Source organism: Oreochromis niloticus, linkage group LG10, assembly GCF_001858045.2.
Source record: "Oreochromis niloticus isolate F11D_XX linkage group LG10, O_niloticus_UMD_NMBU, whole genome shotgun sequence".
NCBI lineage: Eukaryota > Metazoa > Chordata > Actinopteri > Cichliformes > Cichlidae > Oreochromis > Oreochromis niloticus.
Window position 1 is genome coordinate 33,119,465 of NC_031975.2, and position 20,828 is coordinate 33,140,292.

Genomic DNA, 20,828 nt, shown 5'->3' on the forward strand with positions numbered 1-20,828 from the left:
GTTTCTATGAAGAAACGTTACTTACAGGAAATGACACACACCTCTGTCAGCCATGTTACCCTGAGCGTGTGAGAGACGCATCACAGGGTTTAAATGTTTCTGGGTAGAAAACATTTAAGGACATGAACTGTTTAAATAATAATGTGGAGACTGAACATGAGAATAAAGTGGATACAGATAAACAGTTAAACTGTGTTCTCCTTCATCATCATCTTCACATTTTCCATGCAGCAGCGCCACCTGCTGGACAAACTTCACTTGAAGCAGAAACACACGGCTCTGAGAGATGTTCAGCAGATCTGTGGATGAAGCCCAGAGATGCTGATCTGCAGTCACAGTTTGAACTGCTGCACCAATTTCAACTTCTTTTTAAAGAAGTATTAAATTAGCTCTAAAATATGATAATCTGCGTACACAGTGTGAGAAAGATGTGTTAGTGCTACACAGACTGGGTTTCAAACGCAGTCAGAGGCTCTTTGTTAGTTTTTTTCTGGCCAAACTGGCCAAACATGAAGGTGGGACATATGTAATATATATATAAATATCACATAATATGTTTGAAATGCTGAGGTAGAAACACCTGTGATGGTTAAACAATAGAGGGTTCAGCGAGAGCAGCATCCTGCAGTCTGTAAACACACGGTTATTAAACTGGTATTTGTTTATTTTAATGGAACATACTCATAGTTATACTCAGTGACTATAACTGTGTGTAAGCAGTGATACTGAAAACATATTTTAACATATTTAAATAGACTTTATTGCTTGTGTTTGGTCTTTTAACAGCCTGTCATGGTCCTGCATCGGTGACCCGGTGGTTAGTGTTTGATTATTATTTGTGATTTTTAATCTCTCGGTTCTGTTTCTGTGTCTCCTCAGTCAGTGTCCAGCGTTGTCTCTTGTGTTTGCTGTTTCACTTTGATAGTCTTGTCCTGAGTTCAGTGTCTGAGTCTGTCTCATTATATCTGATTAGTCCCAGCTGTGTTTCCAGCTGTTCTCCTCTCGTTATCCTGCCTGTGGATTTAAGTCCTCAGTCTTCCCGTTTGTTGTCGTGTCCTCCTCGTTGCTGTCTTTTCCCTGTGTTCCTCATCTTCCTCGCTCCTCTTAGTCCCACGGTATCCTAGTTCTTAGTTTTTGTCTGTAATTTGTAGTTTTAGGCTTTGGTTCCTCTCATTTAGCGTGGTACTTTTTCACAGCAATAAAGCTGCCTTTCTTAGTTTATCCCTTTCGCGTCTGAGTCTTGCATTTGGGTCCCTCCTCTGCCTGCTGCACAGCCATCCATGAGACAGCCTGCAATACAAAGGTACATATTGTATCACACAGCCATCACTACATTGGTTTATTGAAATCACAGTTTCCTGTTGTCTGTAAAACGAGCTGAGCTGCTGCCAGCACACCTGTACAGGTTTGTGGTTTCGTGTGAACACTCGTGGCCAAAGTGATAAACCTGATTTATTTACTGAGTTCATAACAACCTTCATGTGATGATGTCAGGATGGAAGAAGCCAGAGAAGGTAAAGATATCCTGACATGTTAAACTGACTGCATAGCGCTCTCTCCTGTCAGCTCAACATGACAACATGTTACAAACAGATGACAAACATCCAGCGGAGAAAGTGTGACAGGAAGTGATGTGTTCAAAGGAAGGAGCCTGGAACAGGTAGAAGTGAGAACTCGGAGAGGAAGAAAGCGTCAACGTTCATATTCATTTAGTGATTACACACCTTTGTTTCATAGATTTCACTGTAGTTATGGATGAATGAAACTCTGACAGAGTTGTGTTCCATCACAGCATTTGTGCACTCTTGAACTGTGGTTCAGGGTAGAGATTTACTCGACTGTGTTGTGTTTTGTAGAGAATCTTTGAGGCTGAAGGACGGCCTGTTCCTCATGAAATTATCTTTGTGGATGAGGCAGGTTTTAACCTGAGGAGAAGGGGGAGGAACATAATTGGCCATCAGGCTATTGTAAATGTCCCTGGTCAGCGTCGAGGGAATGTCACTCTGTGCGCAGCCCTCAGCCAACAAGGGGTACTCCACCTTCATGCCATTTTAGGACCCAATAACACCACACTTCTCCCTGTTTTTGTTGTTGATGGTCAAGTTCAGGGTTTTTTTTTTTATTTATATAGCACTTTTAAAAACAACAGCTGTTGACCAAAGTACTGCACAATAAAATAGTCAAAGCAGAAGACATACCAAATAAAATAGAATATAGATTAAGAGAAAATAGAATCATGGAAAGAACAATAGAAACAGAGTCATCTTGACTTAAAGCCAGCGAATAAAAGTGGGTCTTTAGACGGGTTTTGAAAGTCTCCAGTGTTCGAGAGGTCCGACACATTTAATTATTTAATGATGTATTTATTTAATTCATTTTGGCACTATTGTCCCCTTAATATCTCACCTTGAAATCATTTTATCTGTCGGCCTCCCCCATCAAACTAAGGGGGCGGGGTTAGTTTTAGAAAGTTTTAAAACGCCCTGTTTTTCTGTCACCAGCTACACTTTTAACAGTGTTTTAGCCGCGGATGTCGTGGCGTAATCTTCACATGTCTGGTCAGGTTGTCAACATAGAACATGTTTGTGCTCAGCTGTTTTCAGAGATGTCACTCGCTCTGCTAACAGTCAGCATGCAGAGTGTACCGAGCTCACAGCCCCGTGTTCCAGCTTAACTGTTTTTTTTTTGTGTGTGTTTGTTTGTTTGTTTGGGGGTTTTTTTTGGGGGGGGGGGGGGGGGGGGGGGGGGGGGTACGTTAACCGGTTTGTTTACATATTCCACTCTCCGTGTTCCACATGTTGCATTCGCAGATTCTCATTTTGACCGAACGATCGTCTCTTCCCTCCTGGTCTTGTGTCTCTGTGCTTCTGTAACATAAAGAACGAGCTGACATGTTTCTCAGGACACCAGCGATCAGCTCAACAGGCCCTCAGTTTACCTGCACGCATCCTCCTCCTCACCTGTCAGCTGTTTAACACCTGCTGCTAATTCAAGAAACACGCCCACGTTACCTGGTGATAGTCACAGTTTAACTGGGCAGCCGGTGCTCGATATAACGCAATGTCGGCGCATTTTTCTGCACAAGATAAGTAAATATAGGTTTTTTTCCCGAGCGCAGAGCTGCTGGAGCTTGTTTCCTTACAGAGCATTTTATAGGCGAACCAGCTTTATCAGCGGCTGATGTCCAATCACCAGCACACAGCTTTGAAACCTCACCTGAGTTTTAGCTCTCAGTGGTTAAACGCTGGACTTAATTCACTCAGGTTCTGTCTGTCGGGTCACGTTTACTTCACTGTTTTATTTACAACTGAGCAAATCGGTTTGGCTGAGGTTAAAGTTACGTTTCAGAACTGCATAGTTTTACTGAAGTTTAATGGTTCACTGTGTTAGACTGAAACATTCACTTTTCTTTATCTGGTGTGTTTTGGATTTTTTTTACAGTGACATTTTGGATTAAACTGACTTTTAAAATGTTTTATACAAAGAGGAAAGAGAAGGTGCATTTCCACCGAGAGGAGCAGAGTTTGCAACAGCGTGTTCATCATGAAGACTGCAAACTGTACAGAAATATTACATCATCTGTTTTTTAATAGTTATTCAACTGTATTCTAAGCACCAGCTGTCTGTTAGAATTTTTAGAGTTTACTTAACTGAAAATAAATGAGGTTAACATGATGATGAGACTAAAGGCAGGAAGGTGTCCTAGAAAACTAAACATGTTAATAAGACCTCCCTATATCATAGTTTGTGATACAGCACGTGTATTTCAGTAATAGCCTACTGATTTCAGTGTAGTGGTGAACAGTCACACAGCTCCGTGGGCGTTATCTGTGATACTCCTTAACTATAATTTATCCAAATTAACGTCAGTTAACCATTCAGACGGTTCTTTTGCAACGACAAACATAAACACTCATGTCGCCGGTAGGTTTCCGCTGTGCCAGCTGTTTACATTACAGCTGATTATGCAGTCACCATGGTAACCACAGACTCTGAGTGGCTGGATCTACGCAGGTCAGACACCAATTTTACATATATGGGTCGTGTCCAAATTCATGGGCTGCATCCTCCTGAGGACGCATTTGTAAACCGATTACGTCACAGCGACGCGCCGAAGGCTGTCCAAATTCGTAGACTCCTCCGAATGCAGCTGACAAATGTGTCCTCCTTTTCCCCGAATTTGAAGGATGGGTCGGGTGTGTCCTTCATGGCCTACCATATCCCAGAATTCATAGCGCGGCCCAGCCAAACTCCAGTTTCCGGCAATGGCGGCCGCTACTAAGTTTTAAAATTACTTTTATTAATCTTTCTGGGTCACAAAATAAACTTTTAACATATTTTCAGGCGAGAATGTAGCTGTGTAAACTTCAAATATCTGCTCGGTTTATCAAGGTATCGCATATTTGCAAAAGTGTTTCGACGTTTTCGGAGACATCTGTTACCCACCAGCTCGATAGCTGACCAAGAGCTCGAGGGTCACTGAAGCCGCCGAGAACAGCACAACTCCCGGCACATAATTTTCAGATCACCGCGGACTTTCGCTACTCAGGTTAAACGTAATGTATAAGTCACTTAGACAACCTAAAAAGGATATTGTTTGGCTTTTTTCAGTGTTTTATTTGTTCATGAATAAATCGGTGTGGCTGAGATTAAAGTTATGAGATTAGATTAGATTAAATAAAACTTTATTAATCCCCCGGGTGGTTTTCACACAGCTGAATAAACGTCAAACAGAAAACTGATTAAACAGAAGTGTGAGATGGTCGAGAGTTTACGCCAGTGTCCTGTTGTATTTTACATAGCAAGGAGCAGATGGCCGAGTTTATTAAACTCCACCGAGACAGCGGTGACGCTAATCAGAAGGCTAGACCATCCAATTTCACAGCTGTTTACTTCCGGCCTACCCGACCTTCTGAGGACCCGGCCCACGTAGACCGCGAAGGCCAGGTCCTCAGGAGGATGCAGCCCATGAATTTGGACACGACCATGGTTTTGACTTGATCATCGTTAACCCCGCCCCCTGAGTTTGATGTGTGAGGCTGACAGATAAAATTATTTCATGATGAGACCTGAAGGAGTCAACTGTGCCAAAATGAATTAATTAAATTAACCATTAAATAATTATTTAAATGTGTTATTAATTAAAATGTGAAATAAATAATTAATTAAATGTGTCAAAAATATTTAATTATTTCTTATTTTGATTAATTATTGCCACATTTAATTAATTATTTAATGGTGTATTTAATTAATTAATTATTTCAGTCCTGGAGTTCCATATAGAGATGGCTTTTTAAGTAAAATAAAATAAAAAAATATGTTTTATATTTTAGATTCCTGTAAGTTCCTGTGCACCTCACGGGTGTACCTTGTCAGGGTTCATTGGTGGAACTTCTTGCGTTCCTAATAAGGTTGGGACCATCAGTTGTGTTGTGCAGAAGTCAGGTTGGTACACAGCTGACAGCCCTATTTGACAACTCTTAGAATTTTGAAATGACCACAAACACACCTCCAGGCTGTGTGAGGGCTATTTGACCAAGAAGGAGAGTGATGGAGTGCTGCCCCAGATGGCCTGGCCTCCACAAGTCACCTGATCTAAACCTACTGGAGATGGTTTGGGATGAGATGGACTGCAGAGTGAAGGCAAAAGGGCAAACAATGCCAAGAGTGTGCAAAGCAGTAATCACAGCAAAGGTTGGATATTACGACCACTTTCCATATGGCCTTGTTAAACACGAGGTCACTGGCTAATAAGACTTTTGTCTTAAATGATTTTATTCTCTCATCCGGGCTTGACTTCTTATTCTTGACTGAAACTTGGCTTCGCCCTGGTGAGTTCTTTTCTTTCTCAGAGCTGCTCCCACCTGATTTCACCTTTCTGAGCTCACCCCGGACCACTGGCAGAGGTGGAGGGCTAGCTTCAGTTTTCAAAAACAAATTTCGATGTCGGCAGCGGTCATCTGTTCTGTACCCCAGCTTCGAGGTGCAATTATTGGAACAGAACTGCGTCCCCTCACTTCTCTGCGCTGTGCTGTATCGCCCCCTGAAATATGTTAAGGATTTATTTTCTGAATTTGCTGACTTACTGGGGAGTGTTGTCTTACACCATCATCGTATTTTAACCTCCTAGGACCTGGCATCCACATATGTGGACATCACATTCATGGTCATTTATACCCAAATACTCAATTTTCCTCTACAAGGGCCTGATATCCACTTACGAGGACATTATACTGCAACTGTTCTATCGAAATTTTAAACAAATATCCTAATTTGTGGCTCTCATTTTTCTTAGAAACAAAAACTGTGTAAAAAAAAAAAAAAAAAAAAAAAAATCTGGTAATTCTTTGTTTTTACATTCATCGGGCCCCAATATGCCCAAATATCAAAGACAAATTAAAAATGCATGCTGTGTAAGAGTTCGGGTCTTCGGAGGTTAATTGTTGGTGATTTTAACATTCATGTTTGTTACGAGGATGGCTCACTAGTCAAGGCCTTCCTTGCTCTTATGAATTCGTTTAATCTGACCCAGTGGGTAAGTGATCCAACTCACACAAAAGGTCACACACTCGACTTGGTGCTGTCCCATGGGTTGGATATCTGCATCACAGACATTAAGAACCTCGGGATTTCGGACCATTTTCCGGTTTTGTTTAATACTGTTATTAACAATGTTGATTTGTATAGTGATGGTTCTCCACGGCAAACGCGCTCGATGAGCTCTCAGTCAATTGCTTATTTCACTGCTGCTTTTCTTGATTCTCCTCTTTCTGATGTTAATGGTATTGTGGATTTATCAGCAGGTCTAACTGCCATAATCCCCGAGCCCTTTTTAGTATTTTTAATTCCTTGATAAACCCTTGCCCCTTCACTTATACGGATGCCTCTCCTGTACTTTGTGATAATTTTTTAAACTATGTCACTGACAAAATTTCAGTTCTGAGGGCATCTCTCTCATCTGAGTCGTCGTTAGTTTCTGACCCTGTTCCAGTCCCTGAATGCTCAACTGTCTTTCAACAGTTCAAGCCACTGTCCTATTCTGATTTAATAGCTCACGCATCTCAAAATCTCTAACTCCCCCCATCATATCCTTCCCTCTCATTTTCTTAAGGAAGCTTTGCCCACTATTGGTCCCTGTATCCAACTTTTACTGGATGTATCACTGTCATCAGGTTGTGTACCGTCAGTATTTGAGCACACTGTCGTGCAACCCATTATAAAGAAAAAGAATCTTCACCCTAGTGCTCTAACTAACTACAGACCGATCTCCAACCTCCCTCTTATATCCAACATTCTGGAAAAAGTGGGTCTAAAACAACTTCAGACCTTCCTTGATACTAACGGTATGAATGAAAAATTTCAGTCTGGCTTTAAACCTGGCCATAGCACTGAGACAGCGTTACTTAGGGTTTTTAATGATCTTCTTCTAATTGTGGACTCAGGCCATTGGGTGGTTTTAGTTTTACTAGATCTGACTGCTGCCTTTGACACGGTCGACCACAACATTCTCATCTCAAGACTGGAACATGTCGTTGGTCTTAAAAGCATAGGATTTGAACCAAGATGAAACTATCTCTCAGAGAGGTCGTTTTCTGTAGCCATGGGGCAACACTCCTTGACCTCTGCCCCCATTCAAGGTGGTGTGCCCCAAGGATCTGTGCTCGGCCCAGTTCTTTTTTCCTTGTACATGCAGCCACTGGGATTAATATTTAAAGAATATAACATTTCCTTTCACTGCTACACTGACGACATACAAATTTATTTCCCTTTAACGTCGGATGTTTCTGCTTCTCTGCAACCCCTATTTGACTGTCTAAATGAGGTCAAAACTTGGTTATCATGTCTCTCACACTGAACGAGGACAAGACAGAAGTTATTATTTTTGATAGTCACACCCCGCTGGAACAATTTACTGATGCCTTAGGGCCCCTTGCTAGCCATCTCTGGCTCACTGTTAGAAACCTTGGTGTTTTCCTGGACAGCTCTTTCAAACTCGAGAAACAGATCTCCGCTGTGGTAAAAAAAAAAAAAGTTTCTACCAGCTGCGTCAGATATCTAAAGCAAAGCCATACCTCCCTTTGAAGGACCTTGAGAAGCTTATTCACGCTTTTATTCCTTCCAGATTAGACTACTGTAATTCCCTCTACTCGGGCCTCCCATCTTCCTCTATCCACCGACTCCAGTTAGTTCAAAATACAGCTGTTAGTTCAAATGCTCCTGATGCAACTGAGGTCTCGTCCGAAGTCCAGAGGTGATCGGGCTATCGTAGCTCCCAGACTCTGGAATAACCTCCCTCCTTACATTTGTTCCTCAGAGTCCATCCAGTCTTTTAAATTGCGTCCTAAAACCTATTATTTTAGTCTGGCGTTTGATTCAAACTAGTATGCTATTTTGTGGCTAGTTATGTGGGGTTTTTTACCCATACTGTTCATATTGTTTCCTGCCCTCCTTTCTTTTATTCTGTCTTATGCTATTGCTCTGACTGTGAAGCACTTTTGGTCAACTTTGTTGTATTATGTGCTATAGAAATAAATTTTGATTTCTTTGATTTAAATATATATAAGCAGAAGGTTAGCAGGTGTAGGGGTGTGTGTGTGTGTGTGTGTGTGTGTGTTGACTATTTAATTGACAATACTTTTTTTTTTTTCATTAACATCAAAGCTGCATTTTTATTTTATTTTATTTTTAGAACACCCTCTGACTTCTTAATGAGCAGGTATGTTTAATGAACCCAGTCGACACTGACACTGGTCAGATTTATCATTAAATACATTTCTGTAAAAACACTTTTATTGTGTGTTATTCTGGTGTCTAATAAAATGAAAGTCAGACATAGATTTCCATGACGTACGTACTGATTAATATGTTAGAACAAACACATTTAGACTAAAGTGACTGTCCCAGTAATAACACTGAACATTCAACCACTACTGAATGTAGAGCAGCACAGATCTTTAGGTCTGTGTTCTGTAAGAATGAATCAAAAAGTGACTGACACACAGCTATTGAAGACTTAATGACAACCAACTTTTGAACAAAACATCAATAAAGTTGTTCCCTTAGTCCAGTTTCTCAAAGTGCCCCCCCCCCAGAGAAAGTATCGCCTCGATGCTACAGGAGCGAAAATACAACATTCAGTTTGTGGTGCTATGGATCAAACACCAACGCTTTGACACTTGAGCAAATAATAATACAAGACATTGGTACATTCACACAACTGTCTCTGATTGGTTTACAGTACTAACAGATCTAGATTACATCATTGTGAGTTCATAAATGTATCTACAGATGCTAAACTAGGTGGGATAGAAGCATAATTCTTGTACTGGGTGAATCAGCGGACTTTGGTGTACTTTGACTGCGATTTTCATTGCTCTTTGTCCCTCCGTCGCGGAGATACGACGAGAGAAGAAACGGCTTCATTTCCAGAGTTTGAAAACTGAGAGGAGGCCAGATTTCCACCCCTCAAACAAACATAATTCATTGCTCAACGGTAAGATGACTGTAAAAACTGCTTCGACCGTGAGTGTCAGCAGTGTCTGAAGATATACTGGCACAAGCCTCATGTCCTAACTTTGTTTTGTTAAGGAGATATGACGATTTGAAAATGCCTCTCATTAGAGAGTCCCAGTGCTGATTTTGAACAAGCTCTCCATTGACTTTCTATGGAGAGTTTTCAGACTTTGTGTTGCTCTAAGGCGATTTTATAAAAATCTGTAACTTCCACAACAGTGAGAGTGACATTTTCTGAAAGCCAGCAAAAATACCTACGTTTTGATGTATAATTTGTGGAGCTTGAGTGAAAATTGAGTGAGTAGCAAGAAGTTGTTGGACATGAAGAGAAAATTGAAAAAGGACAAGCGCTCACTCTGAGTTAATTGCATAGCAACCATAGCAACGCATGTATTTTCTGAAAAATCACAATTTTGCAACTGAAAACTTAAAGACGGATAAGATTAAAACGGTAGAAGATATGAAAAAGCTGAATCAGACAGGAATAGCCCAATAATTTGAGAACATTTTAAAGTGTGAATGGAGTTTCTAGGTGAAAGTATGAGGAAGTAGTTAAGTTTCAAAAACAAGCAAGTTTTAGCAGAATTGTGGAAGTTTTCCATTCATTTCAATGGGACAAAAAAAAGGAAAAAGGTGTAATATTTTAAAAAGTATAATAGTAACAAATACCAAAAGATATAGCTGGACTTAGCAGAAAGAGCAGAACAGTTTGAGTTTGAACGGAGAAAATCGGCTGAAAACTGAGGGAGTAGTTAAACGGCGAAATACGGAGCAACTAGAAGAATAAAGTACAGGGTGGGCCATTTATATGGATACACCATAATAAAATGGGAATGGTTGGTGATATTAAAGTCCTGTTTGTGGCACATTAGTATATGTGAGGGGGAAAACTCCTCAAGATGGGTGGTGGCCATTTAAAAGTCGGCCATCTTGGATACAACTTGTTTTTTCAATAGGAAGAGGGCCATGTGACACATCAAACTTATTGGTAATGTCACAAGAAAAACAATGGTGTGCTTGGTTTCAACGTAACTTTATTCTTTCATGAGTTATTTACAAGTTTCTCTTTGTTCACAGCCATTGACATGTCGAAGAGGTTAACACGTGAGGAGCGGATCGAAATTGTGTTGATATCTGGTGAATGCAGTAACCGGGTCATTGCAGCAGATTTCAATGCAAGACACCTTACGAGACCACCCATCTCCCATGCTACAGTTAGCAAACTGCTGCTAAGTTTTGTGAAACTGGTTCAGTGTTGGATTTGCTAAAATGTGGACGCAAGAAAACTGTCACTAATGAAGAAACATCAGTGGCTGTCCTAGCTTCATTCAGCAAGAGCCCACAGCGTAGCACTCGCCGCATGTCACTGGAGAGTGGCATTAGTCGAACATCCCTTCGGCGGATATTAGCTACTCACAAATGACACCCTTACAAACTCCAGCTACTGCAGCATCTCAACGAGGATGACCCAGATCGGCGCACAGAATTTGCAGAATGGGCAAAACAAAAATTGGAACAGGACCCTCAGTTCACGCAGAAGATTTTGTTCAGTGATGAGGCAAACTTTTATGTGAATGGTGAAGTTAACAAACAAAACCACCGCTATTGGTCTGACACTAACCCACATTGGATGGATCCCTCCAAGACTGTTGGAACAACAAAAGTGATGGTTTGGTGTGGTATATGGGGTACAACGATAGTGGCTCCATTCTTCATCAATGGAAACCTCAAGGCCACTGGATATTTGAAATTGCTACATGATGATGTGTTTCCATCTTTATGCACTGAAGCTGGCACGTTCCCTGAGTTTTTCCAGCAAGATGGTGCACCACCACATTATGGGTGTCAGGTCCGAGCATTCCTAGATGAACAGTTTCCTGGAAAGTGGATTGGTCGTCGTGGGCCAGTTGAATGGCCCCCAAGATCTCCCGATCTGACCCCCTTAGACTTTTATCTTTGGGGTCATCTGAAGGCAATTGTCTATGGTGTGAAGATACGAGATGTGCAGCACCTGAAACTACGGATACTGGATGCCTGTGCTGGCATTTCTCCTGCGGTGTTGCTATCGGTGTGTGAAGACTGGAAGAAGAGGGTTGCATTGACAATCCAACACAATGGGCAGCACATTGAACACATTTTATAAGTGGTCAGAAACTTGTAAATAACTCATGAAAGAATAAAGTTACATTGAAACCAAGCACACCATTGTTTTTCTTGTGACATTACCAATAAGTTTGATGTGTCACATGGCCCTCTTCCTATTGAAAAAACAAAAGTTGTATCCAAGATGGCCAACTTCTAAATGGCCACCATGGTCACCACCCATCTTGAGGAGTTTGCCCCCTCACATATACTAATGTGCCACAAACAGGACTTTAATATCACCAACCATTCCCATTTTATTACGGTGTATCCATATAAATGGCCCACCCTGTATAAAGAATAAAGAGAAACAGGAACTCAATAGTGTGGATGCCCTTTGAGGGCATCCACACAATTTGCATTTCCTGCGAAAATGCTGTGTGGATGCCGTAACGCTGAAGCTGTCTGCTGAAAAAGATGAAAAGTGGCAAAAAGTGTATGGCAGTAAAGAAACTGAAAATCCTGCTGAAAACAGGTGAAGAAACAGAAATTTTTGCTGAAAGGTGGTGAAAAGCCAAAAGTTCTACTGAAAAGGGATTAAAAAAAAGCTGAAATTTGTACTGAAAAGAGATGTTGCCATGAGTAGGATTCAAACCTGGCGCTCCTGGTCTCAGGACGGCTACTTATCTCACTGAGCCAAACCCATTCTCACTAAAAAGAAAAGAGATGGAGAAATTGACAATTCTGCTAAATGAGCAGAAGCTGCTGAGCTTTGTGCTGAGAAGAGGTGACAAAGCTGAAAAATTTGCAGAAAAGAGAAGAATCAGCAGAATTTCTGCTGAAAAGAAGTGAATGAGCAGAAATTCTGCAGAAAAGACAGAAAGAAGCAGAACATTGCACTGAAGAGCAGAATTTCTGCTGAAAAGAGTTTTTTTTTTTTCTGAAAACAGCAGAAAAAACTTATAATTTTGCTGAAAGGGGGTAAAGATGCTTAAATTTGTGTTGAATAGAGTTAAAAAAGTTTAACTGTGAACTGAAAAAAATTGTTGCCATAAGCGGGATTTGAACCCAGGCCTCCCAGTCTGAGAACAGCTGCTCATCTCACTGAGCTAAAACACAGCTCATCCCGGCGAGCAAAATCAGTCACCCCATGGATAATGTGGAATAAATGGGCAAAAAATATTGCATAAAAAATTCAATATCTCAAAAAGTATAGAAGTTATAAGCACCAAAAGTCATAGCAGGAAAGAGCAGAAAGAGCAGAATTTTTTAAGATTTGAACGGTGTAAATAGCACAAAAACTGAGGGAGTAGTTAAGCGGCGAAAAACGTACGGAAGCAACCAGAATAATAAAGAACTAGAAAAATTTGCATTTCCTGCGAAAATGCTGTGTGGATGCCTTAACGCTGAAGCTGTCTGCTGAAAAGCTGAAAAAAATGAAAAGTTGCAAAAAGTTGTATGGTGGTGAAAAAAAAATGTCACCCTGAGCAGGATTCGAACCTGGCCCTCCTGGGCTCAAGGCGGCTACTCATCTCACTGACCCAAACTCATTCGCACAAAGAAGAGGTGGACAGACTGACAATTCTGCTGAAATTAGCTGAAGCTGCTGAGAATTGTGCTGATAAGAGGTGAAAAGGCTGAAAATTTTGCAGAAAAGAGGTGAATCAGCAGAATTTCTGCTGAAGAGGCAGAACAACCTGGTTCTGCTCAAATTCACCAATCAGAGGTACTGCCTCTGTCTGCTTCATCAGGCTGTGTACTTGTATGTATTTCTGCCATGAAGCGTTAACAAGAATCTGAGGTCCATGTTAGAAAAGCTGCTAAAATCATAAAACTTTGCAGAATTGTAATAAATTAGCAAAATAAATTACAGGTCTGTGATAGTGTCTAAATTTATAGTGAAAAAAAAAAATGTTGAACAAGGTGGGATTGAACCCATGACCTTTGAGCTGCAGAGCCGTGTCATTACTGATTGCGCCATCATACCATTCACGGTAGTACCGGTATAATGTTGGGCAACGATAAGAAAATGAAATATGGCGATAGAATATGGGTAAAACGCGCATGCGCAGTGCCTTTGTTTTCATACGCACGTGGCGGAAAAAGCATGGCGGCGACGGAGAATGAGAAGGGTGAAAGTGGATCGTTGAATGAAACAGATGAACCTGAACTGGTTTGTAAAAATGGTGCCACTTCAGTGGTGTGGAACTGGTTTAGCTTTCGTCCATCAGATACACAACAAAGCACTATTTTTGGTAGAGCATGCTAGCGGGCCGTCGTTATTACCGTGTTGTTTGGAAAATACGGCACACTTAAAATCAATCCTTTGATTTTTCTGAAAATCGTCAGTGCCCCTTATAATCCCGTGTGCCTTATGTATGAACTCTGGTTGTGTTTACTGACCTCGAAACGATTTTATGTACACGGCGCTCGAAAATCTGTCAGATGTTTCAGTACGACTTTGTTAAGCTACGAAGCCTCACAGCTTGATGGATTGTCGGAGCATTACGGCTATCGTAGGCAGGAGCCTGGCGGAGTGATACGTACTGTGCTTCAACATAATATTACCGTATTGTGTGTGTATAACCTCTTTGTAAGTTTTGTGGATATTATACATGGTTATGCTGAGGATATGTTGGCCAGTTTCCACTGGAAATGCCTTTTGGTTAAACTGTCAGCGAGGAATTTGCATTTGCACTGTTAAATTTTTATATAACTTGATACACATAAAAAAAACAGCTGCTTGTTTAAGTGAAAATACATTGATGGGGGTTTTTTACACTATGGATGGATGGATGGATGGATGGATGGATGGATGGATCACTGTGTAACACAATCCCTCATTTGAAGTTTCAAAGCTAAAGCTCCCATAGCAAGACCCACTCCAGCTCCCACTGCAGCTCCTGCTACAGCTCCCAGAGGACCACCTACAGCCCCAACACCAGCTCCAACAGCAACTTCAATCCCGATCCCAGTGCCGACTCCAGCAGCGACTCCAGTAGCAGCTCCAGCACCAGCAGGAAACCAGCTCTGCTGAGTCAACTTGTTTCTTTCAGCAGTGTGTCTCGCCTCCCTGTCTGTCATCTCTGGCCTTTCTATCTTAAGTTCCTCCATCTCTTTTCTAATGGCTCTCTCTGCCTTTTCAAACATCTCATTGGTGTAGTAGCTCTCTTCATTTCTCTCAACTACTGTGTTGATCTTCTCCAGCAGCTCTCTGGCCTGAAAGGGATCCACGTCTTTGTTGTTAAAGACGTGATATCTTCCATCACACTGACAGATGAAGTCACGGAGAACTCGGTTATCACTAATGAATTTTTCCACAGTGACTGAATTTGCCTTGAGATCATCTCCACAGTTGAACAACACCATAACGTAACGCGCTGTCTCTTCTCCAAACATCTTCTGAATGAGTTTCACAGTTTTTCTCTCTTTTCTTGTGAATCTTCCCACCTTCAGCACAACCAGGAACACATGAGGTCCAGGAGTAGCAAAGGAGATGCACTTATACATCTCTGTTTTCACCTCATCTTCAAACAGATCTTGAGTGTCAACTACGGCCATTCTTTGGAAAAAGAACTGAGCTTTTTCTTTCTGAGACTCTGATGTCAGCGAAGATGATGATGATTTAAAAACTTTTGTCCTTAAGATGGTGTTTCCTGCTGCGTTCTTGCCTGCTCTGTTTCTTCCACCGGTAACAATCCTGATGGCTGGTTCATCTTCTCTGATGGCTCTCTCGGCCTGTCTGAACATTTCATAGGTATAATATCTTCCTCTGTTTCTGTGAGCCATTATGTTGATCTTCTTCAGCAGCTCTTTGACCTGAGAGGGATCCCCGTCTTGGTTGTTAAAAACATGATATCCTCCTCCACACTGACTGATGAAATCACAGAGGGCTGGGTTTTCACTGATCAGCTTGTCCATGGTGACTCCAGCTGTCTTCAGATCATCTACACGGGTGAACAAGGCCATAGTGAAACACGCTGACCTTTTCCCAAACATCTTCTGTATGATTTTCACAGTTTTCTGTTCTTCTTTGGTGAATCTGCCGGCCTGGATCACAACCAGTATCACATGAGGACCATTAGTAACAAAGGAGATGCACTTCTCGAGCTCTTGTTTCACCTCCTCCTGACTTTTAAAGACCTCAAACAGACCTGCAGTAACAACCACTGCCAGGGTTTGAAAATCAGACTGAGCTGTTACTTTCTGAGCTTCTGATATCAGTGTAGACGTAGGCGATGTAGGTTTCAGTAGTTTCTCCTCTGGGATTGTATTTCCTGATACACTCTTGTCCTCTCCAGTTTTCCCAACAAGAACTATCCTGGGGTCTCCTTCTCCTTCTCTTATGTCTCTCTCAGCCTCTCTGAACATTTTGGAGGTGAAGTATCTTCCAACGTTTCTTTGAACCATGGTGTTGATCTTCTTCAGCAGCTCTCTGACCTGAGAGGGATAATTCTTCCTGTTGTTAAAAACATGATATCCTCCTCCACACTGACCGATGAAGTGACGAAGAGCTGTATCATCACAAAGTAATGCATCTTTGGATTCCTTCACATTCAGATCATCTCCATGTGTGATCAAAGCCATGGTGTAACACGCTGACTGTTCTCCAAACACGTCCTGAATGATTTTGATTATTTTCCGTTCTTTTTCTGTGAAATTCCCAGCTTGAATCACAACCAGGAACACGTGAGGACCAGGAGCAGCGAAGGAGATGCATCTCGCGAGCTCTGTCTTCACCTTGGCTTCGGTTAGTCTGGTGTAGAACAGACCTGGAGTATCGACCACAGCCAGGGTTTGACCGTCAAACTGAGCTGTTTCCTTCTGACACTCTGATGTTTGTGATAATTTAAAATTTTTCCTTCCTAAGATGGTGTTTCCCGATGCACTCTTCCCAGCTCCAGTTTTACCAACAAGCACAATCCTGAGGTCTGCTTCTGCCTTCCTCATCACCTCCTCAGTCTCTTGTAACATTTCATATGTGTAGTAGCTTCCTCGGTTTCTCTGAACCATGGCGTTGATCTTCCTCAGCAGCTCTCTGACCTGAGCAGGATTTTCATCTCGGTTATTAAAAACATGATATCCTCCATCACAGTGACTGATTAGGTCACAGAGAGCTGGGTTTTCATTAATGAATTTTTCTATTTTGATGCCATGTTTCTCCAGATCGTCTCCACGAGTGAACAGGGCCATGGTGTAATGTGCTGACTTTTTTCCAAACATCTCCTGAATGGTTTTCACAGTTTCTTGTTCTTCATTTGTAAATCTGTCCACCTTGATCACAATCAGGAACACGTGAGGACCAGGATCAGCAAAGGAGATGCATCTAGTGATGTCCGTCTTCACCTCTTCATTTTTCTTGGTGTCAAACAGACCTGGAGTATCAACTACAGCCAGGATCTGACCTTCAAACGGCCCTGTTTTCACCATGCACTCTGAGGTTACTGAGGAAGGAAGCACACTGGAGTAAAATACTTCCTCCCCTAAGATGGTGTTTCCTGCTGCACTCTTCCCAGCTCCAGTTTTACCAAGAAGTACGATCCTGAGGTCTGCTTCTGATTTTCTCTGTGGTTTGGATTGTTCCTTTGGTTGCTCTTCCACTGCAAAGAAATTTAGCAAAACCTTAGTGACAGTCATGTAAATGGAACATTTTTTTTCATTTCCATTAATATAGATGTTCAACCTTTTTTCTAATGAAACCCTGAAACCAAACCAGTGTCAGTTTTCTTTCTTTATACTGCCCACATTTAATAAGCATCCTCCAAAGAAACACTGAGGTCCAGCAAATTCTTCTGTTAAATGTGAACATCTCTTCTTTGACCTATTTATACAATAATCTTTGGAGTTCGGTCAGTTTCTTTTATTTTCATATCAGGGATGTTTTGTTTGTTATGTTGGCCTTGGCTCTCCCTGAAGTTATCCCTCAGTCTGAACCAGAATTTCAACGCTAGCATGAAATATACAATACAATCTTTATTTATAGACCACATTTAAAAACCAGCGGTATACCAAAGTGCTTAACATAAAAGACAGAAAAGTAACATGAGTATTATAAGGCCTCAGCAAAGTACCAAATATACTCACAGGTCATTGCCACTAATACACAGGGGTAATATAAAATGCATATCAAGTAAAAACATTGTAAAAGCACAAGCCATAAAAGATATGTATAAAGAAAAATAGAGTAAGTCTAAGAGTCAGGTACAAGCATTAACAAGCAGGAAAAGTGAGATTAAACAAATAGGTTTTTAACCGTGATTTATAAGATTGGATAGAATCGAACGCCCGGATCGCAATAGGAACGATACCCAACATCCAACATCCACAATGACGGCGAAACAACTAGTAGCTCAGTGTTCCAACGTTCGAAAGAAGGGACACGAGAAGCTGGAGAAATACCAAGGGCTCAGAGAAGAGCTCGAGAGGATGTGGGGGGTGAAGGTAATGGTGGTCCCCGTGGTAATCGGAGCACTAGGTGCGGTGACTCCCAAGCTAGGCGAGTGGCTCCAGCAGATCCCGGGAACAACATCGGAGATCTCTGTCCAGAAGAGCGCAGTCCTAGGAACAGCTAAGATACTGCGCAGGACCCTCAAGCTCCCAGGCCTCTGGTAGAGGACCCGAGCTTGAAGGATAAACCGCCTGCAGGGGCGTGCTGGGTGTTTGTTTATTTATTTATTTATTTATTTATATATATATATATATATATATATATATATATATATGCGCTCACTACAGGATTTTCATTGGTGCAGAGCCAGGTCTCCACTTTATTACAAGTATTGTGGAGGTATGTAAGGACGACACGAGAGATCTCAATATTCCACTCCAACTGTAATCACTGCTTCACCCAGCTGAACATAGGAGGCACCAAAACCTTCACCGCCTCATGTCCCCTAACCCTGGGTGTGAGTGGAGCCACCTGGTGGTCCGCCACAGTATCATTTTTATCAATGGAGGCCAAGGACTCGCTGAACCTTTCACACTAGCTGGACCGAGCTAGCGTGATCAAGGTCGAAATTTTTATTATTCGGTTCTTTCCAAAGTGTTTCGCAGCACATTATCCATATTATGAATCAGAATACTTTATTATTGATCCCTAACGAGCTAGCTGTTTGTGAGTGTGTTAATAGAGGTTATGTAAACAGTCAGTTTGTGGTCAGTGACGAGCTGTTAGCTCAGTGTTGTGTGTGAGCTCACAGAAGGTGAGATCATCTGTACTTGCAAAGCATTTCTAAATGAAACTGCAGCATCAGCTGTAACCTGAGACTCTAACAGCTAACAGCAGTCTTCACAACACACAGGTAGTTCCTGCAACATGCAAACACAACACACCTCGATACTGGAGTGAAGGTAGAGTGTGAGTCTGTAGGAGAGTCACACTGAGCAGCCGGAGCCACAGAGTACTTTAAATGCTCTTCATTTAAAATAAACATGAATACTGTTACCGCCAAGCTACAGTGACTCATTCACAGGCCTTTACAAACAGTAATAAACAGCACTCTGTGGGATGTGGCTAGCAGCTGAATACCACTGAAGTAACACAGAACAGCAACAGGAAGTGGTTCAATACCATGGGCGTCAAACTGAGGTCTCAGCTGACAAACACAAGCTGGAATCATCTCCAGCTTGTGTTTGTCATGAACTGATGATGGAACAGGCCATGGCCATCACCTGGCCATGAAACTACCTGTCGATGGTCCCGTGATGAGCTCGAGGTTCTGAAAATGGCTGTGTGTGTGTTAATGTGTTAAACACTGAATTAAAGCTCAAAGTCTGCCTGATTTAAAATCCCCTCTGCTGTCATCAGCCTACAGCTGGGTGTGTTTTACAGACTGATTACAGCAGATACAGTGAAAATGATTTTAGAGGCGAATGAAGAATGAAATGTTTGCAGCAGTGACTATTTAAAGCAAACTTATTGGACACTCCTGCTGTTTGTGTCATATCATGAGTTTCTGGTGCAGTTTCTTTGTTTCGTTAGTAAATGTCTGTGGACGGTGGCAGTAAACGTTTATTATAATAGCCATGTGATTAATACGGTGGGCCTGAGGGGCCAAACAAACTGCAACTCAAGAAAACATCAGCAAATAGAAAACACAGCAAAGACACACAAAACACAACAGAAGTAAAGAATAACAATAACTGTGGTGACACAATAACTAGATCCAGATGTGACAAGAGCTGTGTGCCAAAACTTAGGCCTTCGGAGGACCCGGCCTTCGTGGTCTACGTGGGCCGGGTCCTCCGAAGACGGACTCTGTATCCTTGTTCATCCAGTGATCACAGTTTATAAAAAGCTTCAGTATCAGCAGAGTGAACACATGTGTGCTTTTACACAGCTGTCAACAGAAACACGTCAAACACAGAACCAGAGCACATAGAGTGACTCTGATCAGCAGTCATGACTGTAGATGTTTGATGAACTCACCCAGCAGAGGCTGTTTGTCCGAGGAGTTTAGAGCTGCCATGTCTGTGAGCGTCACTGCTGAAGCTTCTCTGCTTTTCACCTGAGCAGGAGGAGCTGCTGCCTTTGAACACCTGAACAATCTGAGACAGAGATCAACATGAAGACACGCCTACTGTGTGTGTGTGTGTGTGTGTGTGTGTGTGTGTGTGTGTGATGGTATTTTACCTTTAGCTCTGACTCAGTCGGCCTCAGTTTCCTGTTCGTCCTGCACTGACATCAGTCTTTGTCGTCCCCCACAGACACACCTCCCATTTCCTCCTCCCAGCCACACTCAGCCTCCCCCACGTCCTGCAGCAGGGCATGATTCAAAAATTTTCCTTTTGTCCTCTTCTGTTCTTCTCAAACACATAGTTTGTCCCACATGTCCTCGTGCATGTGTGTTTGCACTTGTCCTGATGCACACAGATGGCTGAGTGATACACAGGTGATGGTCATTCTGTCCTCACTGTCCACTCTGACCACCCTGTGTTCACTGTCCACTCTAACCAATTTGTCCTCACTGACCACTCTGTCCTACCTGTCTTAACTGTCCACTTTGTCCTCACTGTCCACTCTTTGAGGCTGTTTTGTATCATTTTCAGACCACAGCCAGTGAACCAAGGAAAACTCTCTCAAATCTCTGAGCTCAACGTGAGCGTTGTGCTTTCCCTCGTTCCTGGAACTGGCCCTGGCCTGCAACCACCATCAACACCGTCACCATGATGTTGATGGTGTTGTTCTGTCCTTTAGCTCCGGATCAGGTCCAGGCCTGTCCTGTGTGTGACTC

The 20,828-nt window shown here is 42.1% G+C and overlaps 1 protein-coding gene across 2 annotated transcripts; it reads right to left on the reverse strand.

Annotated features, from left to right (window-relative positions):
• Positions 1-359: 359 nt before the first annotated feature.
• Positions 360-20,508, reverse strand: LOC100691949 (GTPase IMAP family member 8-like). Of its 2 annotated transcripts, XM_013265219.3 has the most exons (3): positions 20,228-20,508; positions 20,024-20,142; positions 14,370-17,195 (listed from the first exon to the last, which is right to left on the reverse strand). In XM_013265219.3, exons 2-3 carry the CDS (start codon positions 20,061-20,063, stop codon positions 14,416-14,418), a joined length of 2,820 nt encoding a protein of 939 aa, XP_013120673.2. In that variant the 5' UTR covers positions 20,064-20,142; positions 20,228-20,508; the 3' UTR covers positions 14,370-14,415. The 2 variants fall into 2 exon arrangements, 1 of the variants encoding a protein (XP_013120673.2); XR_002063614.1 differs by lacking the exons at positions 14,370-17,195; positions 20,228-20,508 and adding an exon at positions 360-1,290 and having other exon boundaries at positions 20,024-20,181.
• Between the last annotated feature and the right edge of the window lie 320 nt (positions 20,509-20,828).

What these genes read in the sequence shown, in the direction of transcription:
- LOC100691949 (XM_013265219.3), bottom strand. Translation starts at nt 20,063, where the DNA reads ATGGCAGCTCTAAACTCCTCGGACAAACAGCCTCTGCTGG. An exon ending in GGACAAACAGCCTCTGCTGG is followed by an intron (nt 17,196 to 20,023) that starts GTGAGTTCATCA and finishes ATTTCTTTGCAG; the next exon opens with TGGAAGAGCAACCAAAGGAA.